Raw genomic sequence first — 18,107 nt, forward strand, 5'->3', positions numbered from 1 at the left:
CTACCAGCAATAAAGAAAGACAACGTAGATGCAGCAGCTCGCAGGAGGTTCGCTTGCTTTGTTTTGAGGGTACGCAGAATGACGGCTCCTCGCGGGGAGAGGAAACGGAGACTACCTGAGTGGCTTCAACGTTTCGACGTCATGCCGTCCTCTGTTTTTTTTTTTTTTTTATCCAACCGCCTTGGTTTTTTTTGCTCCCCTCCGAGCTTTAACACAAATTCCGGTAGGGCGGAACGTGGCTGAAGTTGCGTCGGAGGGGGCGGGGCGCTAGAGAAGGAAATTGGCGCCGGGGATGGTGGCACTGGCGGCCGCTGATTGAAGGTAGGAATGGGATGGGGGAAGAAGTTTGAAATTGAGGCAGCGGTGCGTCGTGGATGGGGGGCAGACATGCTTGACTGGGAAGAGAGGGTAGACTGGGGGGGGGGGGGGGAGAGAGAGAGGAATGCAGGATGGTCCCAGAATGTGTGTGCGTGTGAAAGTGGTAAAATGCGTGTGACTTGCTCTCTCTGTTCTGGACTTTTAAGGTTTATAGTCCTTTGCAGTTTTACATTTTCGTAGAATTTAAAATGTTATGGTGATGCATTTGTTATTATTATTATTAACATTTGTATAGCGCTACCAGACGCATGCAGCGCTGAACACCTGACATAGAGAGACAGTCCCTGCTCTATAGAGCTTACAATCTAAAAACACAGACAAGACAAGGGCGAGGGAAGTACTGGGTGAGAAAGGAACAAGGGGGAGGCAATTGAGTAGTAGTAGCTAGGAGCTAAAAGCACTGGTGAAAAGGTGGGTTTTCAGCATAGATTTGAAAACAGGTAGAGATGGAGCGAGAGGTACGGGCTCAGAAAGTTTATTTCAGGCATAGGGTGCCGCGAGGGAAAAGGGACGAAGCCTGGAGTTAGCGGTGGAGGAGAAGGGGGACGACAAGAGAGATTTGTCTGGTGAGCGGTGTATTTGAAGGTGGTTTTCATGTTATTTTTCAGATCCTTCTGCTTCTGAGGCTAAAGTCATCATGGAGGATATAGAGGACAATACTACTGTCTTTTCCACCCTGAAATCGTTCAATACCTTTATTTCTCAACGATCTGAAGGGATGTCATCCAGCCTGGTTACTCCCACCTTCTCTGGTAGTTCTCTGCAACAGCAGTACTTACAGAAGCTGCAGGTGAGCTGGTTTTTTTTTTTCTCCAAAGCTACCTTCTTTCATCCTATAGTTTAAGGGTAAAAGAGATGGGACGACTTTCCTATGAAGAGAGGCTGAGAAGGCTAGGGCTTTTCAGCTTGGAGAAGAGACGGCTGAGGGGAGATATGATAGAAGTGTATAAAATAATGAGTGGAATGGATCGGGTGGATGTGAAGCGACTGTTCACGCTATCCAAAAATACTAGGACTAGAGGGCATGAGTTGAAGCTACAGTGTGGTAAATTTAAAACGAATCGGAGAAAATTTTTCTTCACCCAACGTGTAATTAGACTCTGGAATTCGTTGCCGGAGAACGTGGTACGGGCGGTTAGCTTGACGGAGTTTAAAAAGGGGTTAGATAGATTCCTAAAGGACAAGTCCATAGACCGCTATTAAATGGACTTGGAAAAATTCTGCATTTTTAGGTATAACTTGTCTGGAATGTTTTTACGTTTGGGGAGCGTGCCAGGTGCCCTTGACCTGGATTGGCCACTGTCGGTGACAGGATGCTGGGCTAGATGGACCTTTGGTCTTTCCCAGTATGGCACTACTTATGTACTTATGAGTGACAAAGTTGCCAAGTTGCCCATTCCAGGAGGGAGACTTTTTGGCCAGTCCTGGATTTCTGCCAAACTCATCTTGGTGCATTATGGGACCTGCAGCTCTGCACTACTACACTGCTTTGGGCTGTAAGTTTAAAACCAGAACCGGCCGAAATGTCTCTCTCCTGGAATGGGTAACTTGGCAGCTCTGGAGCGATATACTCTTCGGAAAAACTTAAGTCAGCTGGCAAGGACGCTAAAAAACTTCAACGACTCTTGAATTCGTTCCTTGGTACAAGCAGAACTGTGTCCACGCAAACATATTACTGCTGTCGTCGAGGACTTCCTCATAACACTGGACTCGCCCCCAGACCGAAGCCCAGCAGACCGCAGCTGGACCGCCTTTAGCAGTGTAACCGTTGATAATGTAGCAAGAGTGCTATCCAAGTTCTCTAAGAAACATTGGGGTCTGGATATATGCCCTAGTCGTCTGTTAAAATCTGCACCAGAATGCTTCATCGTTGATTTTACCTCTTATCTAAACTTCATGCTCGAACAGGGTCTTTTTCCTTATAAGCAATTCCCAAGAACCCAAAAATAAATGTTGATGTCATTTAAAATTATCGGCCAGTAGCATCCATCCCATTACTTATTAAAACAATGGAAAGTTTGGTCAATATTCAGCTACCTGACTACATGAAGAATTTTGACATTCTACATTGCTCTCAATCGTGGTTCCATCTGCAGTACAGTACCAAAACAGTACTGGTTACCCTTCTGACTAATTTTAAAATAGAAATATCCACTGGGAACAAAATCTTATTACTCCAATTTGACATGTCCAGCGCGTTCGACATGGTGGATCATGAGCTTTTAATCTACCTGCTGGACACATTCGGTATAAGTGGGAACGTGCTAAACTGGCTCAAGGGTTTCCTATCCTCTCGTACCTACCAAGTCAAAGCTAAGTCCATAATTTCTGCACCTTGGCAAGCCTATTGTGGGGTACCTCAAGGCTCACCCCTTTCTCCAACCCTTTTCAATGTTATGCTGATTCCGCTAGCAAAAGCATTATCTAAGCTTGGCCTTAACCCATTCATTTATGCGGACGATGTGACCATCTATAGCCCTTTCAAGTCAACACTAGCCGAAATCTCCGATACAATAGACGCCAGTTTTTCCATCATGGATTTCTGGGCAAAGGCGTTTCTGTTTAAACTTAAGACAAAACTCAATGTCTAATCCTTTTGTCCCGGTACAATAAAGTAGTTCAAAGCACAATCACCATTAAGGACTACAAACTTTCGATCTCAAATAGCCTGAGAATCCTTGGTGTTGTGTTGGATAACCACTTACACCTGGACAATCAAGTGCAAATCATCCCAAAGAGAATGTTCCATGCAGTGTGGAGACTGAAGCGTATCAGGCATTTCATAACAAGGGAGCTTTTCTGTACCCTTGTTCACTGGCTGGTCCTATCTCATATCGACTACTGTAGCGGGATCTATGCTGGTTGCAGGCAGTGGCGTAGCCAGACTGCCAATTTTGGGTGGGCCTGAACCCAAAGTGGGTGGGCACAAAATTTTCTCTCTACCCCCCCCCCCCCCCCCCCCCCCAGCAAAATGTAGTCACACTCAGATGCATTTGTCACACAGGGTAAAGTGCTGCTTTTCAGTGCATCAGATTTCAGACAATTTATTTAATAGCCTTAACACCCTTTTCAGTGAGCTTTCAGAGGCCAAAACCTCCTGCCTCAGGTCAGTATAATGCTGTTACGGTATCCTCTCCTGACCTAAGGAAGGAAGTATTGGTCTCTGAAACTTTATTAACACCATATTACTTTATCCTAAATTAAAAATAAAATTATTTTCTTTACCTTTGTTGTATGGCCATTTACTTTTTCTCATTGTGTTGCTCCCAGTCTCTAGATTCTGCTTTCCTTCGTTTTCGCTTGACTCTTCTGCCAGGGTTTCCTGGCCATTTGTCATTTTTCTCTCCTTTTTCTTTGCTTTCTTCAATATTTTTCTGCCTCTCTCTGTGTCCAGATTTAATTCATTCTTACTATCCATTCTTTAATTTCCTTCATCTACTTATGGCTTTTCATCTTTTTCTCACCCTTGTTCTCCCCATGCCCCTTCCTCTTATTCTCCAATCTTTCACTACTCCCCCTTTCCATGCAGCAGCTCTCCTCTTTCTCTCCCCATCCTTCCAGTGTCTCCCCTCTCTCTCCCCATCCTTCCAATAGTCTCCCCTCTTTCTTTCTGCATCCTTCCATCCAGTGTCACCTTTCTCCCTACCTTTCCATCCAGCGTCTTCCCTCTTTCTCTCCCCATCCTTCCACCCATCTACCCTCTCTCCTGATCCTTCCATCTGTCTCTCTCCCTCCTTCTAACCAGTGTCTATCTCTCTACCCTTTTCTGTTCAGTGTCCCTTCTCTCTCCACATCCTTCCACTCTCCCCTTTTTCTGTGCATCCTTTCATCCATCTCCCCTCTTTCTCTGCCATCCTCCCATCTGTTTTCCCTCTTTCTCTCCACATCCTTCCATTTTCCCTCTTTCTCTCCCCATCCTTCCATTTTCCCTCTTTCTCTCCCCATCCTTCCATCTGTTTTCCCTCTTTCTCTCCCCATCCTTCCATTTTCCCTCTTTCTCTGCCATCCTCCCATCTGTTTTCCCTCTTTCTCTCCCCATCCTTCCATTTTTCCTCTTTCTCCCCATCCTGCCATCCATTTTCCCTCTCCCATTCAGGCCCACCAGCCCCAGCTCCCATTGCCGGCCACTGCTGCTTTTCCTGATGAGCAGCAGGGCTGGCGCTACAAAAAGAAGAAGCGCTCAGCTGACTGAGCTGAGCGCCAACGCGTCGCTAACCCGACGAGAAAAAATGTTTTAAAAAAAACGCGGCACTGCAGGCAGCCTCGAAGCATTGGCTGCTGGCTCTGCAGGCTCCTTCCGTCTCTTACGTCACTGCCCCTGCTTCGCTACAGGGGCAGTGATGTAAGAGACGGGAGGAGCCTGCACAGAGCCAGCAGCCAATGCTTCGAGGCTGCCTGCGGTGCCGCATTTTTTTAAAAACATTTTTTCTTGTCCTTAGCGACGCGTTGGCGCTCAGCTCAGTCAGCTGAGCGCTTCTTTTTGTAGCGCCGCGCGCCGGCCCTGCTGCTCATCAGGAAAAGCAGCAGTGGCCGGCAATGGGAGCTGGCGCTGGGCGGGCCTGGGCTGGAATTGGGTGGGCCTGGGCCCACCCAGGCCCACCCGTAGCTACGCCCCTGGTTGCAGGGACTATATTCTGAAACGGCTTCAGATAGCTCAAAACACGACTGCAAGACTAATACTGGGGAAATCTCGCTTTGTTCCACCAGCTCAACCACTACGCTTTCAACTACACTGGCTCCCTGTCAAAGACCGTATTACATTTAAAATCTGCTCACTTACACACAAGATAATTTATGGAGATGCACCTGATTACATGCTCAATCTAATCGATCTACCATCTCGAAACGCCCTAAGAACTGCAAGGACCTACCTCAATCTACATTACCCCACCTGCCGGAATGTTAAATACAAGACCCTTTACGCTTCGTCCTTCCCCTACATCAGTCCAAAATCCTGGAATAACATAGTAACATAGTAGATGACGGCAGAAAAAGACCTGCACGGTCCATCCAGTCTGCCCAACAAGATAAACTCATATGTGCTACTTTTTGTGTATACCCTACCTTGATTTGTACCTGTCCTCTTCAGGGCACAGACCATACAAGTCTGCCCAGCACTATCCCCACCTCCCAACCACCAGCTCTGGCACAGACCGTATAAGTCTGTCCAGCATTTTCCCTGCCTCCCAACCACCAGCCCCGCCTCCCACCACTGGCTCTGCCACCCAATCTCAGCTAAGCTCCTGAGGATCCATTCCTTCTGAACAGGATTCCTTTATGTTTATCCCACGCATGTTTGAATTCAGTTACTGTTTTCATTTCCATCACCAAAACCACTTAAAGAGCTCATCGACCACCAACTGTTTAAGAAGTCCTTAAAAACATTCTTATTCGACAAGGCTTATTCCGCTGGCAACTCCGATGTTTAACCTCTCACGCTTGTTGGCTCTTCACCCCTGATATTTACCCCGTGTCATCTCATGTACCTTCCCCTCCTGTCACATTTTGATTCTTTGCCATCAATGTATTGTATCCTCTTGATTTAATGTAAGCCACATTGCGCCTGCTCATGTGGGAAAATGTGGGGTAAAAATGCACCAATAAATAAACATAATTAAAGGATGACTTATTTTCAGTTCTGAAAGGGACCTTTTTCCCTTTTGCATTTAAAGTGAGTGTTAATGTGACATAGATTGTAGATGAATTCAGCTAAAACAATAACAAAAAAATGTATTGGTTTGATGAGCTGTTTAATTTAAGTAACATTCAGAGTTCACCAATAGTCTGTGTGTTATTTTTATGACGGAAGTGTAGGTAAGGGTTAAAACAATACTGGAAATTGTCAAGATAACTAATTATTCACTAAGGTGTCTAGCGCATGTGGAAGGGGGCCTGCATTCGCAGTGCTCCAAATAAGGTCATCCTAGACAGACATACTGTCATGCATTTTGGGCTTGTCCGAAAGTTCAACGTTTCTGGGGACAGGTGGTACGTTTTCTGGTGTATCTGTTGGAACAATTACTTGTAGATGTGCCTGGAGCATTTCGCATCTTAAGAGGGCCTGGACGGCTGCTGTGTAGGAAATTGTGCCTGGTGGCCCGGAAAACAATTCTTCAGTATTGGGTGGGGTCGGAGACTCCCGCTTTTGGGCATTGGCGGAACCAGATACATCAATTGATGGCTTGGGAAGATCGAGATGCGAAAGGCACTTGAAGACGTAAGAAACAGTTTTTGACCATTTGGAATTCTTATTTACAAACTAGTAAGAAAGGCCCGTTTCTGAGGCCAATGAAACGGGCGCTAGCAAGGCGCTTTCTTTCCCATCCCCCTCCCCTTGATGCTGGACTTACCCTCTGTGCTTCAGGGTGGTGGTGGTTGTGATTGTGGGCGCCCCGCCCGGCGACCCGCCCCATGATGTAGAGAGTGGCTGGCTGGCTGGCTCCCTCGCTGTTTGTGACCTACAGCCTGCCTGGCTTACTCCCTTCAATCGTCGTCGCTTAGTACATGGATGTATGCCCCGCCCTCGCGTCAAACGTGATGACATTGGGGGCGGAGCGATGCGATTGGTCGTATCATAGCTCCGCCCTCAACGTCATCACGTTTGACGCGAGGGCGGGGCAAATAGTAATGGGGCAAAATTCCGATCTCTGGCACCTCACAAACCGGAAGTTGCAGCTTCATTAGAACGTTGAGGTAGGTAATTATGTGCGGAAGGGGCGTGGCTGTGGGTGGGTCTATCAGTGAGAGTGGTGCATGAGTGACAGTGAGTGGTGAGTGGTGACAGCCTAAGTGCAGGGCTCCAGGGTTTCCCTGCCACAGAGTGAGGTTCAGAATGTTTGAGGTGAAAATTATTAATATAGATTATTTATTTATTTACGGTTCATTTCTACCCCACATTTTCCCACAAATGCAGACACAATGTGGCTTCCATGAATTACAAAAGTTAAGAGATACAGCACATGAATATAGATAATGAGTCCGAGAGGTAGGAGTTCTATTAATAATTTGTAAACTCCATCTTGAGGCGTTTTAACAAGAGGGAAGGAGGCTAAGAAGCTCGCACTCCGGTTAATTGAGATTAGGATTTGAGTGGGAGGGCAGGGAGGGGGTGAGGAAGAGGAATGGGGGGAGGGGAATTGACGTTTAGAAGGCAAGGAGGATTGGGATGGAAGGGGAGGGGGGGAACATGGGGAGAAAAATGAAAGTTTTGAGGATATAATGTTGTCCCATCTGTCAAATATGGTCTTGCATTTGTGGATGTTATGAGACACATTGATTTCCATACAAATTGTTCATTATTAGTGTTAAAGCTACTTGAGACCACAGGAAGAATGGCAGCTACATGTGTATTAGCATGGAATGCTTGACATTATACTGTGTATGTGTTTTATGGATTTCTATTAATTAAAAAAGATTTAAACATAAAAAAGTCTTTAAGGCTAGTATTCAATCTGAAGCACCACCAATATTACATTTGTGTTTAAAATAGAAACTGCTATGCAAAATGGGTTCTGATGGGGCCAACCTTGGTCCTTTATAAAGATTTGCCTTCTGTTACTGATTCTCTATTTACCTTTACCCTCTTTCTGTGTCTACACGTTCTTGATCTGGTTAGTTGGAAGAACAAGAAGAGAAGATCCGTTCAAAATCTCAACTCGTGCAGGCGGAACGAGAGAAAATGCAGATGGAGCTTAGCCATAAACGAGCTCGCATTGAGCTGGAGAAGGCAGCGAATACTAATGCTAGAAATTATGAGGTATGTTGAGTAATGTTTTTTTTTGTTTGTTTGTTTTGCTTTGTGAATTCAATCCTATGAACCTGTGCTATTAAGTAGTCCTGAAATTGTAGGGTTTAAAAGCGTGAAACGTGGGATTACGATGAATGACAGCTCAATTTTTTTTCTGTATTGAGCCTACCAGTGATAGGGCCAACTTTTTGTCAAGTTCAGCATGACCATTGCATTTGACCCATCAGTTAGAGGTCTCTTCAGGCTGTAGAAATCTATTTGGCAGTCTCGGGAAGCTATTGCAGCTTTGCTGTGAAAGGCACTACCATTGCGTGACCTGTATGAAAGCTTCTAACATAGGTGAAACCTTACTGTATGTTGCAGATAGATCAGTGAGTCCCAAACTGGGTTGTGGTGTACAGTAGGTATTTTTCTCCTCCTGTTGGACGCACCATACAATAAGTGGTGTGGAGGAGTAGCCTAGTGGTTAGTGCAGCGGACTTTGATCCTGGGGAACTGGGTTCAATTCCCACTGCAGCTCCTTGTGACTGTGGGCAAGTCACTTAACCCTCCATTGCCCCAGGTACAAAATAAGTACCTGTATATATGTAAACCGCTTTGAATGTAGTTGCAAAATACCACAGAAAGGCGGTATATCTAGTCCCATTTCCCTTTCCCTATAATAATCATTTTATGGTGTGATGTGTACCAGGGACCTTTTATGTGAAGTTCACTGCAGTGCTGGGTTTTTTTTTTTTTTACTGTCCTGAGGGCATTGGGCTACATCGGGCTGCATCTTAAAGGGGCCACACATAGAACTCTCAATGTGGTTCCCCATCTTCCCCTTTCCCTGGCCTATGTAAATAAATCTGTAGTCCCTAGTGGGTTTGGGCAGGCGCGAGATCCTCAGTCGCTCCTGCCCTTGCTGGCACCTGGTTCCAAGTGGCTGTGGCATCCCTTAGCGGTAGCCTTGTGTTACTACTGTGGTCTGATGTTACTGGGAGCATGACACAATGCTGTTTGTGATTCACAATCATCATTATGCATGTACCATGGGCGTCAGGAGCCAGGATATGTGGGGGAAGGGAGGAGAGAAGAGGACAGTGGGGATCTATTATTTTTCTTTTCATCACCTGATGGGGATCACATGAATTTCTAAGTGTTAAAATGGGGTAATATTGTTAGATGTATAGCAGGGATATAATCAGAGATCAATATGAAAGCTATTCCAGTTTTTACTGGGACATATACATATCTTTGGCAGACCTAGTTTAAATAGCACAGCTGCAGCTGAAATGTTTTCTGGGCGGCTTCAAAATACACTAGTTTACTCATAAAGAACATTGCAAGGTGCTGAAAATTCAACAGTTGCTAAAGTTCGTCTTTCCTCTAATGGCTATTTCTCTTCCCCGTCAAGTAAGTTACTTTTCATATTGTCCTTTCCAGCACCACAGAAGTGGGAAAGAATTACACAAAAGGTATCGAGAATATCTGTCTGGCTGTAAAATAACTTTCTGAAAATGTAATGGATTCAGTTGAAACTTAGCTTGTGAGAAAAACCTGGTAAAAAGGCATATTAAATTTAAAAAAAAAATGGACCACGTTGGATTGGGGTGGGGTGGAGGGAGGGAGGGCGGGTAGTGGTTTCCAAAGAAATAAGGCCCCTCCCTTACAAAATGGCCCAATTAATTTCTATGGAAGAAGGAGTATTGGCTTTCTGTAGCATGGAAACTTACTTGGTGAAACACATCAGTTAGGGAATTTCTCCCTTCAAACTGTGTGTCTCTGTTTTTTTGCTCTCCAAACACCCCCAAAAAAACCATCCCCTTGCACCTTCAAAAACTACAACCCACTTGTTTTATTTACAAGTTATTTCCTTCATGTATAAGTGGAGGGGGTAAGAGCTACAGAGTTGCGATACGGTCCAGATTCCTTTCTTACTAATGCAATTGGTTCATACTTTGGTTTTTCTTTTTCAGCGAGAGGTGGACCGTAACCAGGATCTCCTCGCTCGGATAAAACAGCTACAGGAAAAAGAATTGGTGGCCGAGAACAAACTAAAGGAGCAGATTGAAATAAATAAATCATACAAGACGAAAATGGAGTCCCAAAACAAGAAGCTCCAGGAGAAGGAGAACAAATTGACTGAAACTAATGAGGTAACTTTGCGGAAAGATACTGTTTTAAGGTTTGATTCCCTCAAATTTTAGGAATTTTGAAGAAGCCAAGAAGTTATTTGCTGACCTTGACGAATAAATGTAATCAAATTATATCTCTAAAGACAGCTCATGTTTTCAAAACGTTGCTCAAATTCCCTTTACTTGACTTTTGAGATTGGTCTCTCCACTCTGAATCAAGTTATATATTCTTTCTTTCCTTCCCAAAATGCAGTTGCATTTATGTCAACATTAACATATGAAATGGGATGAAGAAATAATTCTGAGAGTGGTTCCTTTTGTGTTATCATTAAAGGGCAAGAAGCCAAATACAGTTGCCCATAGGTAATCGCCCCACTGTCCAGGAGCTTCCTCCGCCTTTGCGTGTCCACACCTAATCAATAGAAAATTCTATTCTTAACTTTGTATTTCAAATTACTATGTAAGCCGCATTGAGCCTGCGTTGTGTGGGAAAGCACGGGGTACAAATCTAATAAATAGTTTCATGGCAGCCCACAGATCAATCCAGAGACCTCAGCAGGTGGAGATAGAGAGAACCTCCGAGGTTTGCTATATGTGGACCTGTGCAGCCAGCTGAACCTCAGTATTCTCTCTATCTAGCAGGTGAAGGGACATCTCTGTGCGGCTCTGATTTGATCTGGCTACTGGTGTCCTTTGAGCCTAGTTTATTGTGAGTCTTGTGATTTGTATAGGAAGTCAATTTGTATAGGAAGTCTTTAGGTTTATTGGATAATATGTATGTAGTTTAGCAAATATATATGATAAAGAGAGGGAGTGTGAGCAGTAATAAAGAACTGTGAAATAAAAAAATTGTGAATTTTGTAGTAGTCTTTTTTTTTTTTTTTTTTTTGAAAATTTCTTTATTGCATCATGAAGACAAATACAAACATCTGCTGTCACCTGCAGCTCAGCATCACTCAAAACATTACAATCAGGAAAAAAAAAAACAAAAAACATTACAGGTTTTGCACCTACAAACCTATACATTTGATCTCCATGTGCTTTTTCTTATTTTTCCCCCCCCCCCCCCCCCCCCCCTTACTAAACCCTACCCTTGTGTGTGAGACTTCCCCCCTCCCCCCATGTACCCTCCCTCCTCTTCCCCTTTCTGGCTATCCATTACTTTGCAAATCAGGGTCTGGTGTCATGAGCAAGTCCCGTGCTCTCCCCCATATATCTTTGTACTGGCGGTTACTGAGCACTGTTGTAAATTTTAATGTCATATGCACCCATTGGGCCATTTCCTTCATATGAGCCTTCCACCGTTCCAGAGATGGAGGCGACGCATCAACCCAAGTTTGTAAAATGCATTTCTTAACTAATAATGTAGCCAACAGCACAAATTTACACTGAGCTACACCCAGTCTTTGCTGTCCAAGAGACTCCCCACATCCCATCAGAATAGCCGAATATTTCCACTCCATTTCGCGCTGCAGCGTCTTTTCAATGACTTCCAGTGCACCTACCCACAGTTTATGTAGGCACGGGCACTCCATGAATGAGTGCAGGAAGCCTCCCACACTCTTCCCACACTTATTACAAGTATCGTCCTCCCACATCCCCATAATCTTGCCTCTCTCTTTAGTGATGTGTATCCTGTATAAAATCCTGTATTGTATGTCCTGCAGAGCTGCGTTCGGGGTAATTTTGCTTAATCCCCCAAAAACCGCTCCCAGTCGTTTCACCGATATCTCCTCACCTGTGTCCCTACTCCAAATCTCTGCTAATTGTGGAATATGTAGCGCCTCCTGGGAGTCCCGAATTAGCTGGCACCATTGTGACAGTCTGTTAAGTTTGGGCGGAATTTGCAAAAACAACTTGTCTAGCTGCGTGAAATGCACTCGCCCCCGGCTCCTGCGTTCCACGCTCAGCACATAGTCTCTAATTTGAAGGTATGCAAAGAACTGCGAGCCCGGTAATTGTAATTCATCCCTAACTTCAGTGAACGCTGGGAAAGCCTCCTCGTCCGTTGCCCTAAATTGTCCTATAAATCTACAACCCTTTTCGCGCCATTCCCTAAATACTGACACTCCCTGACCTGCCGGAAAGGCCATGTTGCCCGTTAATGGCAGGAATGGGCTAGCTCCTCTCACTATACCTCCATGCCCCCTCCACCATCTCCAGGCCCGCTGTAGGGCTGCCACATATGGGTTATTTACTATCTTTTTGGCTCCTTTCACTACCCATGATTCTAACACTGCGAACGGATCGTTCTGACCACACCAACTCTCCCAGAAGCCCCTAGTGGCATAAAAACTCTCTCCCGACTGCAGCTCATGAATCCACCGCAGCAATGCTGCCACATTATATGTTCTTAAATCTGGTAACTTTAGACCTCCCTGCTTGCGAGTATGAGTAAGTTTCACATAGGAGATCCGTGCACGCTTCGCTCGCCAAATAAAGGTACTTATCACACTTCTATACAAACAATCCTCCCTTTTCTGTACCCAAAGGGGAAGCATTTGTAAAGGATATATTAATTTAGGCAGCATTACCATCTTGACCAAAGCGATCCTACCCATAAAATTTATAGGCAAGTCTTTCCACCTGCTACAAAGTCGTTTTACTTCCTCCACTCGGTCTGTCACATTCTTTTTATAGATCCAGCTCTGATCTGCACTTAAGAACACCCCTAAATATTTAATGCCCCTTTGGGCCCACATCAGAGGAAACTCTACGCGTGTCCTACATGTGCAGGGATCGCTGATGGGCAACGCTTCTGATTTCCCAAAGTTAATGCTAAGCCCTGAAAATTCCCCGTATTCCTTAATAATATCCATCACCAGAGGTAGCGTTTGAGACGCCTTATCTAACATCAGAAGCATGTCGTCAGCAAACAAATTTATTCTATGTTCTGCACCCCCTACTCTTAACCCTGTTAATCTGGATTCTTGCCGTATTTTTGCCGCCAGGGGTTCCAATGTCAGGATAAATAATAACGGTGACAGCGGGCACCCCTGTCGGGTACCACCCCGTAATGGGAAAGCATCCGTGAGGGAGTCATTTATGATAATCTGCGCGGTTGGGTTGCTATACAGAGCTCTAATCCATTGTAAGAATTCTCCCTGTATGCCAAAGCGCCTCAGGACCCAAAACAGATACTCCCACACTACTTTATCGAATGCTTTCTCAGCATCCAGGCTGGCCAGAATGGCATCTCCTGCTCTCCCCCTGCCTTCAATTAGCACTCGACTTACTTTCAGTATATTGGCCGACGCGTATCTTCCCTTAACAAAACCCACTTGATCGGGGTGAACTAGACAGGGGACTACCTGACTCAATCGATCTGCCAACACTGCCGCCAACAATTTAAGATCTTGATTGAGCAATGAAATGGGTCTATAAGACCCAACTTGTTCCCTATCTTTCCCTGGTTTAGGTATGACTGTGATATGGGCATGGTTCAGTACAGGTCCCATCCCGCCCGTTTCCTTCACCTCATTGCACATATGTATGAGGGGTTCGATAAGTAGATCCTGCAATATTTTATAATATTCCGTCCCTAGGCCGTCCGGTCCTGGGGCTTTGGCCAGCTGCAAGCGTTTAATTACTCGTTGCACCTCTTTCCCTTGCAGTGGTGCTTCCAACATCTCTTTCTGACTTTCAGTTAGCGTGGGGAGATCTACATCTCTATGGAATTCTATACACTTTTCCTCTGAAAAAGGGCCCTCTTTGTAAAGTGCTGCGTAATAGCGCACAAATTCCCTTTCTACTGCCCTTTGGTCTGTTGTTACCGTTCCCCCCGTTTCTCGGATCTTACCTATATACTGCTTCCCTGATCTCTGCCTCACCAAAGCCGCCAAAAGCTTGCCTGTTTTATTCCCCCATTGATGCAGCTTATACTTGTATAGCTTGATATTGTATAACGCTCCTGCATCCAGTATATCTTGCATTGCTTTCCTACACTCAGCATATGCTTGTCTATTATTTTCTGTGGGAGAGACAATAAGAGCTCTGCGGGCATCCCTTAATCTCCCGGATACTTCTATAATTTGAGAGCTCCGCCGCTTGTTCTGCGAGGCAACATAAGAAATAATTTTGCCTCGGAGTACGGCCTTCGCTGCCTCCCAGTAAATTCTCGGGTTTACCGACTGAGCATCATTCTCAGCAACATAGGCCGTCCAGCTCTGCCTCAGGTAAGTTTTAAATTCTCTACTCTGGTACAGAGCCGGATTCATACGCCACCTTGCCGGTCTCTTCCTCTCCCCCCACCGCATTTCAGCCCACACTGGTGCGTGGTCAGAAACCTCGGGCTCCCCAATTCCAGTCCTTTCTACTATTAAGCTTACTGAGTGGGATACAAGCAGGTAATCAAGGCGCGAGTGAACTCCATGAGGGTGTGAAAAAAAAGTATAATCATGCTCTTCTAAGTGTTGGAGGCGCCAAATATCCACCATCCCCAGCTCATTCATAAGTAGATTCACCCCTCTTTCTTCATGTCCCCGCCCCACCTTCCTCGGGGGTTTACAATCTATAGAGGGGTCGCTCGTAACATTAAAGTCCCCTCCTACAATAAAGTGATATTCATCAGAAGCTACCAATTTAGCTATTAAAGTAGTAAAGAACTTATGAGAATACACATTTGGTGCATATACGCTACACAGTCCCACTTTGACACCTTGCAGGGATCCTGTCACTATTACAAAGCGCCCCTCCGGGTCTTGATACAGCTTATGTATATTGAATGCAATTGCTTTCCGTATTAATATGGCTACTCCCCTTTGCCTTCCATTGTATGCTGCAAAAAATATGTCTCCCACCCAATCTCTTTTCAGCTTAAGGTGTTCTACTTTGCTTAAGTGTGTTTCCTGTATCAGTGCCACATCGGCCTTTTGCCTCTTGAGTGCCTGCAGTACTTTTGTTCTCTTTATTGGTGAGTGCACTCCATCTACATTCAATGACACAACTTTTAGATTAGCCATTCAGCCCATCTGTTGATAATACTGCACTTATCCATCTCTGCGTATCTCTGTCCGGGGGCCCCCCAGCTAGGCCTCCAGACCAGACTTGTTGTTTAACATCTAGTTGTAAAATTATGGAGTCTTCTCCCCACTCAATCATGCCCTTCCAGTCCCCTGATATGTTGTTACATGAAGTATCAATAGCCAGAACTGTCCCCATTCCCCCATCCCTATCACTATCCTCCCCTTTACTCCCCCCCTTCCCACCCTCCCTTCCCTCATTGATCCTTGCATTCCAATTTCCCAACACACACACTGCCATCCATATAATCAACATTTCTTCCCCTTACCACTAACTCCCCCGCCCTCACAACTCCCGACTCCCCTATTGGTTCACACTCTCCCGTCCTTTATACCTATCGCCCCTTCTCTTCTGCCCTAGTCTTTCCTTCTTCTTATAACATTTTTACTCTCAAAAACAGGAACAGTAAAAAGGCCCAACATTTGCTGACACCTTCCAACACATGTGCAGCATAGATAATCTTCAAACCCACTTCAACTTTATATCAAGTTCCACATGAAAAAAGAAAAAAAAGAAAAAAAAAAAAAAAAAAAAACAACTTAACTTCCAGCAACATCTGGTTCTCTCGTTCTGGAGCCATTATTCACAGGCTGTCCTCTTCTGCCATGTCTGCTGATCACTGCCAATGCTTCTTCAGCTTGGTATTAAGTTCTTCCTACCATTGTCCGTGGACTGCCACTTCCCTGGTGCTCCCATGACTTGATCAATTTCCCCATTTGTAAGAACTGCGATGTAGACACCAACCACTGGTCACTTATTCCCACGAGTCTGGGTGATCCAACGGTTCGGGCCCGCACCATTCTAAAATCACAGTTTGAGCGACCTTTAGGATCCACAATTTCTCATGAGTGTCCCTTCTTTATTCTGGTCTTAGCGCAAATTTCTTATCTCATACACTTGTCTTATAGTCCAGTAAGTTGTCCTATCACCATTAAGGTATCATAACTGATTTACTTTTCAAGTTCCTTATATGCGTTCCACATATGCTGCCAGCTCGCTGGGGTCAGTAAAAAACAGCACTTTGTTATCAGCCATAATCCGCACCTTAGCCGGAAAAAGTAGGGCAAATTTCACCCCTTTTTCAAACAGGCGTTTGCAATGCTGTCCCATTTTCCTCCTCTGCTCCGAGACCACAGCAGAATAGTCCTGGAACAGCAATATTTTATTTCCATTATATTCCAGCGCTGCTTTCTTCCTGTATGCCAACAATATTTTCTCTTTATCGGCGTAATTTAAAAATTTTGCTATAATTGTCCTGGGGCGGTTCTCCCCTTCTCTGCGTGCCCCGATCCGATGGACTCTTTCAACCTGCAAAGGTTTTCCTGGGCACTGTAATCCCAGCTGTTCTGGGAGCCATTCCTCCATAATCTTCCATAAGTCTTTATCTTGTACCGACTCAGGAAGCCCAACTATCCGGACGTTGTTTCTTCGGCTCCGATTCTCCAGATCGTCGATCTGCTGTTCCAGGCGTTCACATTTGCGCTCTAAGCCGTCTAATCGAGTGTCTGCTACCTCCGCTCTATCTTCTTGCCTGGAAATCCGTTCCTCCGCTTGCTGGAGTCTCGCACTTTGTCGTTCCACTGCCTCCCGAATTTGCTCTACGGAGGATTGGAATTTGGACAGCTTATCTTCTAATATAGCCGTCACCTGGTGTATCAGTTCTTGAAAGACTTCTGTGGGCTGACTCGCTTCTCCCGCGGTTTCTTTAACCGCCGCCATTTTGGCTTTCACTTCGGGCATGCGGGACTTTTTAGGCCTCTGCGATTTCGCGGGCATTCCCCGCTCTCTCTGCCGTGTTCTCCTCCACACAATCTCGCAAATCGAGCGCGGATCTTCTACCGTTCCCCTGCTTAGCTCGTAGGTTTTAAAGACGGGAGGTAAGCTGATTAATTTCAAAAATAATGGGAGTCGGGAGCGGAGCCGGGTCTTCGGACGTCCGTTCAGCTCCCTCGCATCACGTGACCCCCTGTAGTAGTCTAATTAAGAGTAGATAATACATATTTGACTACTGAAATTGTATGTAACCCTTGAAGTAGTTACGAGAGTGTCTTAAATACATATGAGGTAATTGTTTCATCTATACAAAATGCCGTAGCAGCAGCAAAACATACATTGAAGGCTGAAGTTAATCTTATCAAGTATGCTAAGTCAAAATTATAGGGGTATAGGTCAGTGGGAAACCTACTACATAGCATTTCTCAACCAGATTTATAAACTGTTTTCTTTTAGATAAACACAAAATGTATTTTATTTTTCCAAAAAGAAGACGTCTATCATAAATACTGGTCAGTTTCAGGTTTTCTGAAGACCATCCTTTGTCAATACTGAAAAGAGGTCTGTAATAAAACATCTGCATTTAATCTTACTAGTCTTCACCTAGGCCAGCTAAGCCAGCGTTCTTCACCAGTTCTACACCTGTTTTGATCATGTCCAGGGTACAAAACGATGCCCTGATTGAGCAACTGGCCACTGGAGGGATGAAGGCATGACTCCTCCTTCATCCCGCAGTGGTTACTGACCCCCATCCCACTCCCCTTAAGAAGTGAAAGTGACAGTGGATTCCAGGCTGTATGACAGCTTCAGGTATTATGGCCGTTTTTAATAGAGTTGTAAACAAGTGTAAGGAGTAGCCTAGTGGACTTTGAACAGCGGGACCCAGGTGTATCTCCCACTTTTAAAAATTTCTGAGCCCTCCTGCGATATAGAAATTACAGTACCTGAATTTATAAAACGCCTACAAGTGTGATGTCTGTTGTGATGTATCTTTAGGCTCGGTAGGTTTTTATCTGTTCCTGGAGGGATTACAATAACATACAAAGGAATTAAGGTGGGATTTGTACCTG

The 18,107-nt window shown here is 45.0% G+C and overlaps 1 protein-coding gene across 1 annotated transcript in view; it reads left to right on the plus strand.

Moving 5' to 3' along the window:
• The first annotated feature begins 225 nt into the window (after positions 1-225).
• The window catches only part of MAD1L1 (mitotic arrest deficient 1 like 1), a 1,314,438-nt gene continuing 1,296,556 nt past the window's right edge, over positions 226-18,107 (plus strand). Inside the window, exons 1-4 of the mRNA XM_030212095.1 lie at positions 226-321; positions 987-1,168; positions 7,994-8,134; positions 10,084-10,263. Coding sequence (XP_030067955.1) covers positions 1,016-1,168; positions 7,994-8,134; positions 10,084-10,263 — 474 coding nt within the window. The 5' untranslated portion in view covers positions 226-321; positions 987-1,015. The remainder of the gene's footprint in view (positions 322-986; positions 1,169-7,993; positions 8,135-10,083; positions 10,264-18,107) is intronic.

The sequence above is a fragment of the Microcaecilia unicolor genome, chromosome 8, assembly GCF_901765095.1.
Source record: "Microcaecilia unicolor chromosome 8, aMicUni1.1, whole genome shotgun sequence".
Lineage (NCBI taxonomy): Eukaryota > Metazoa > Chordata > Amphibia > Gymnophiona > Siphonopidae > Microcaecilia > Microcaecilia unicolor.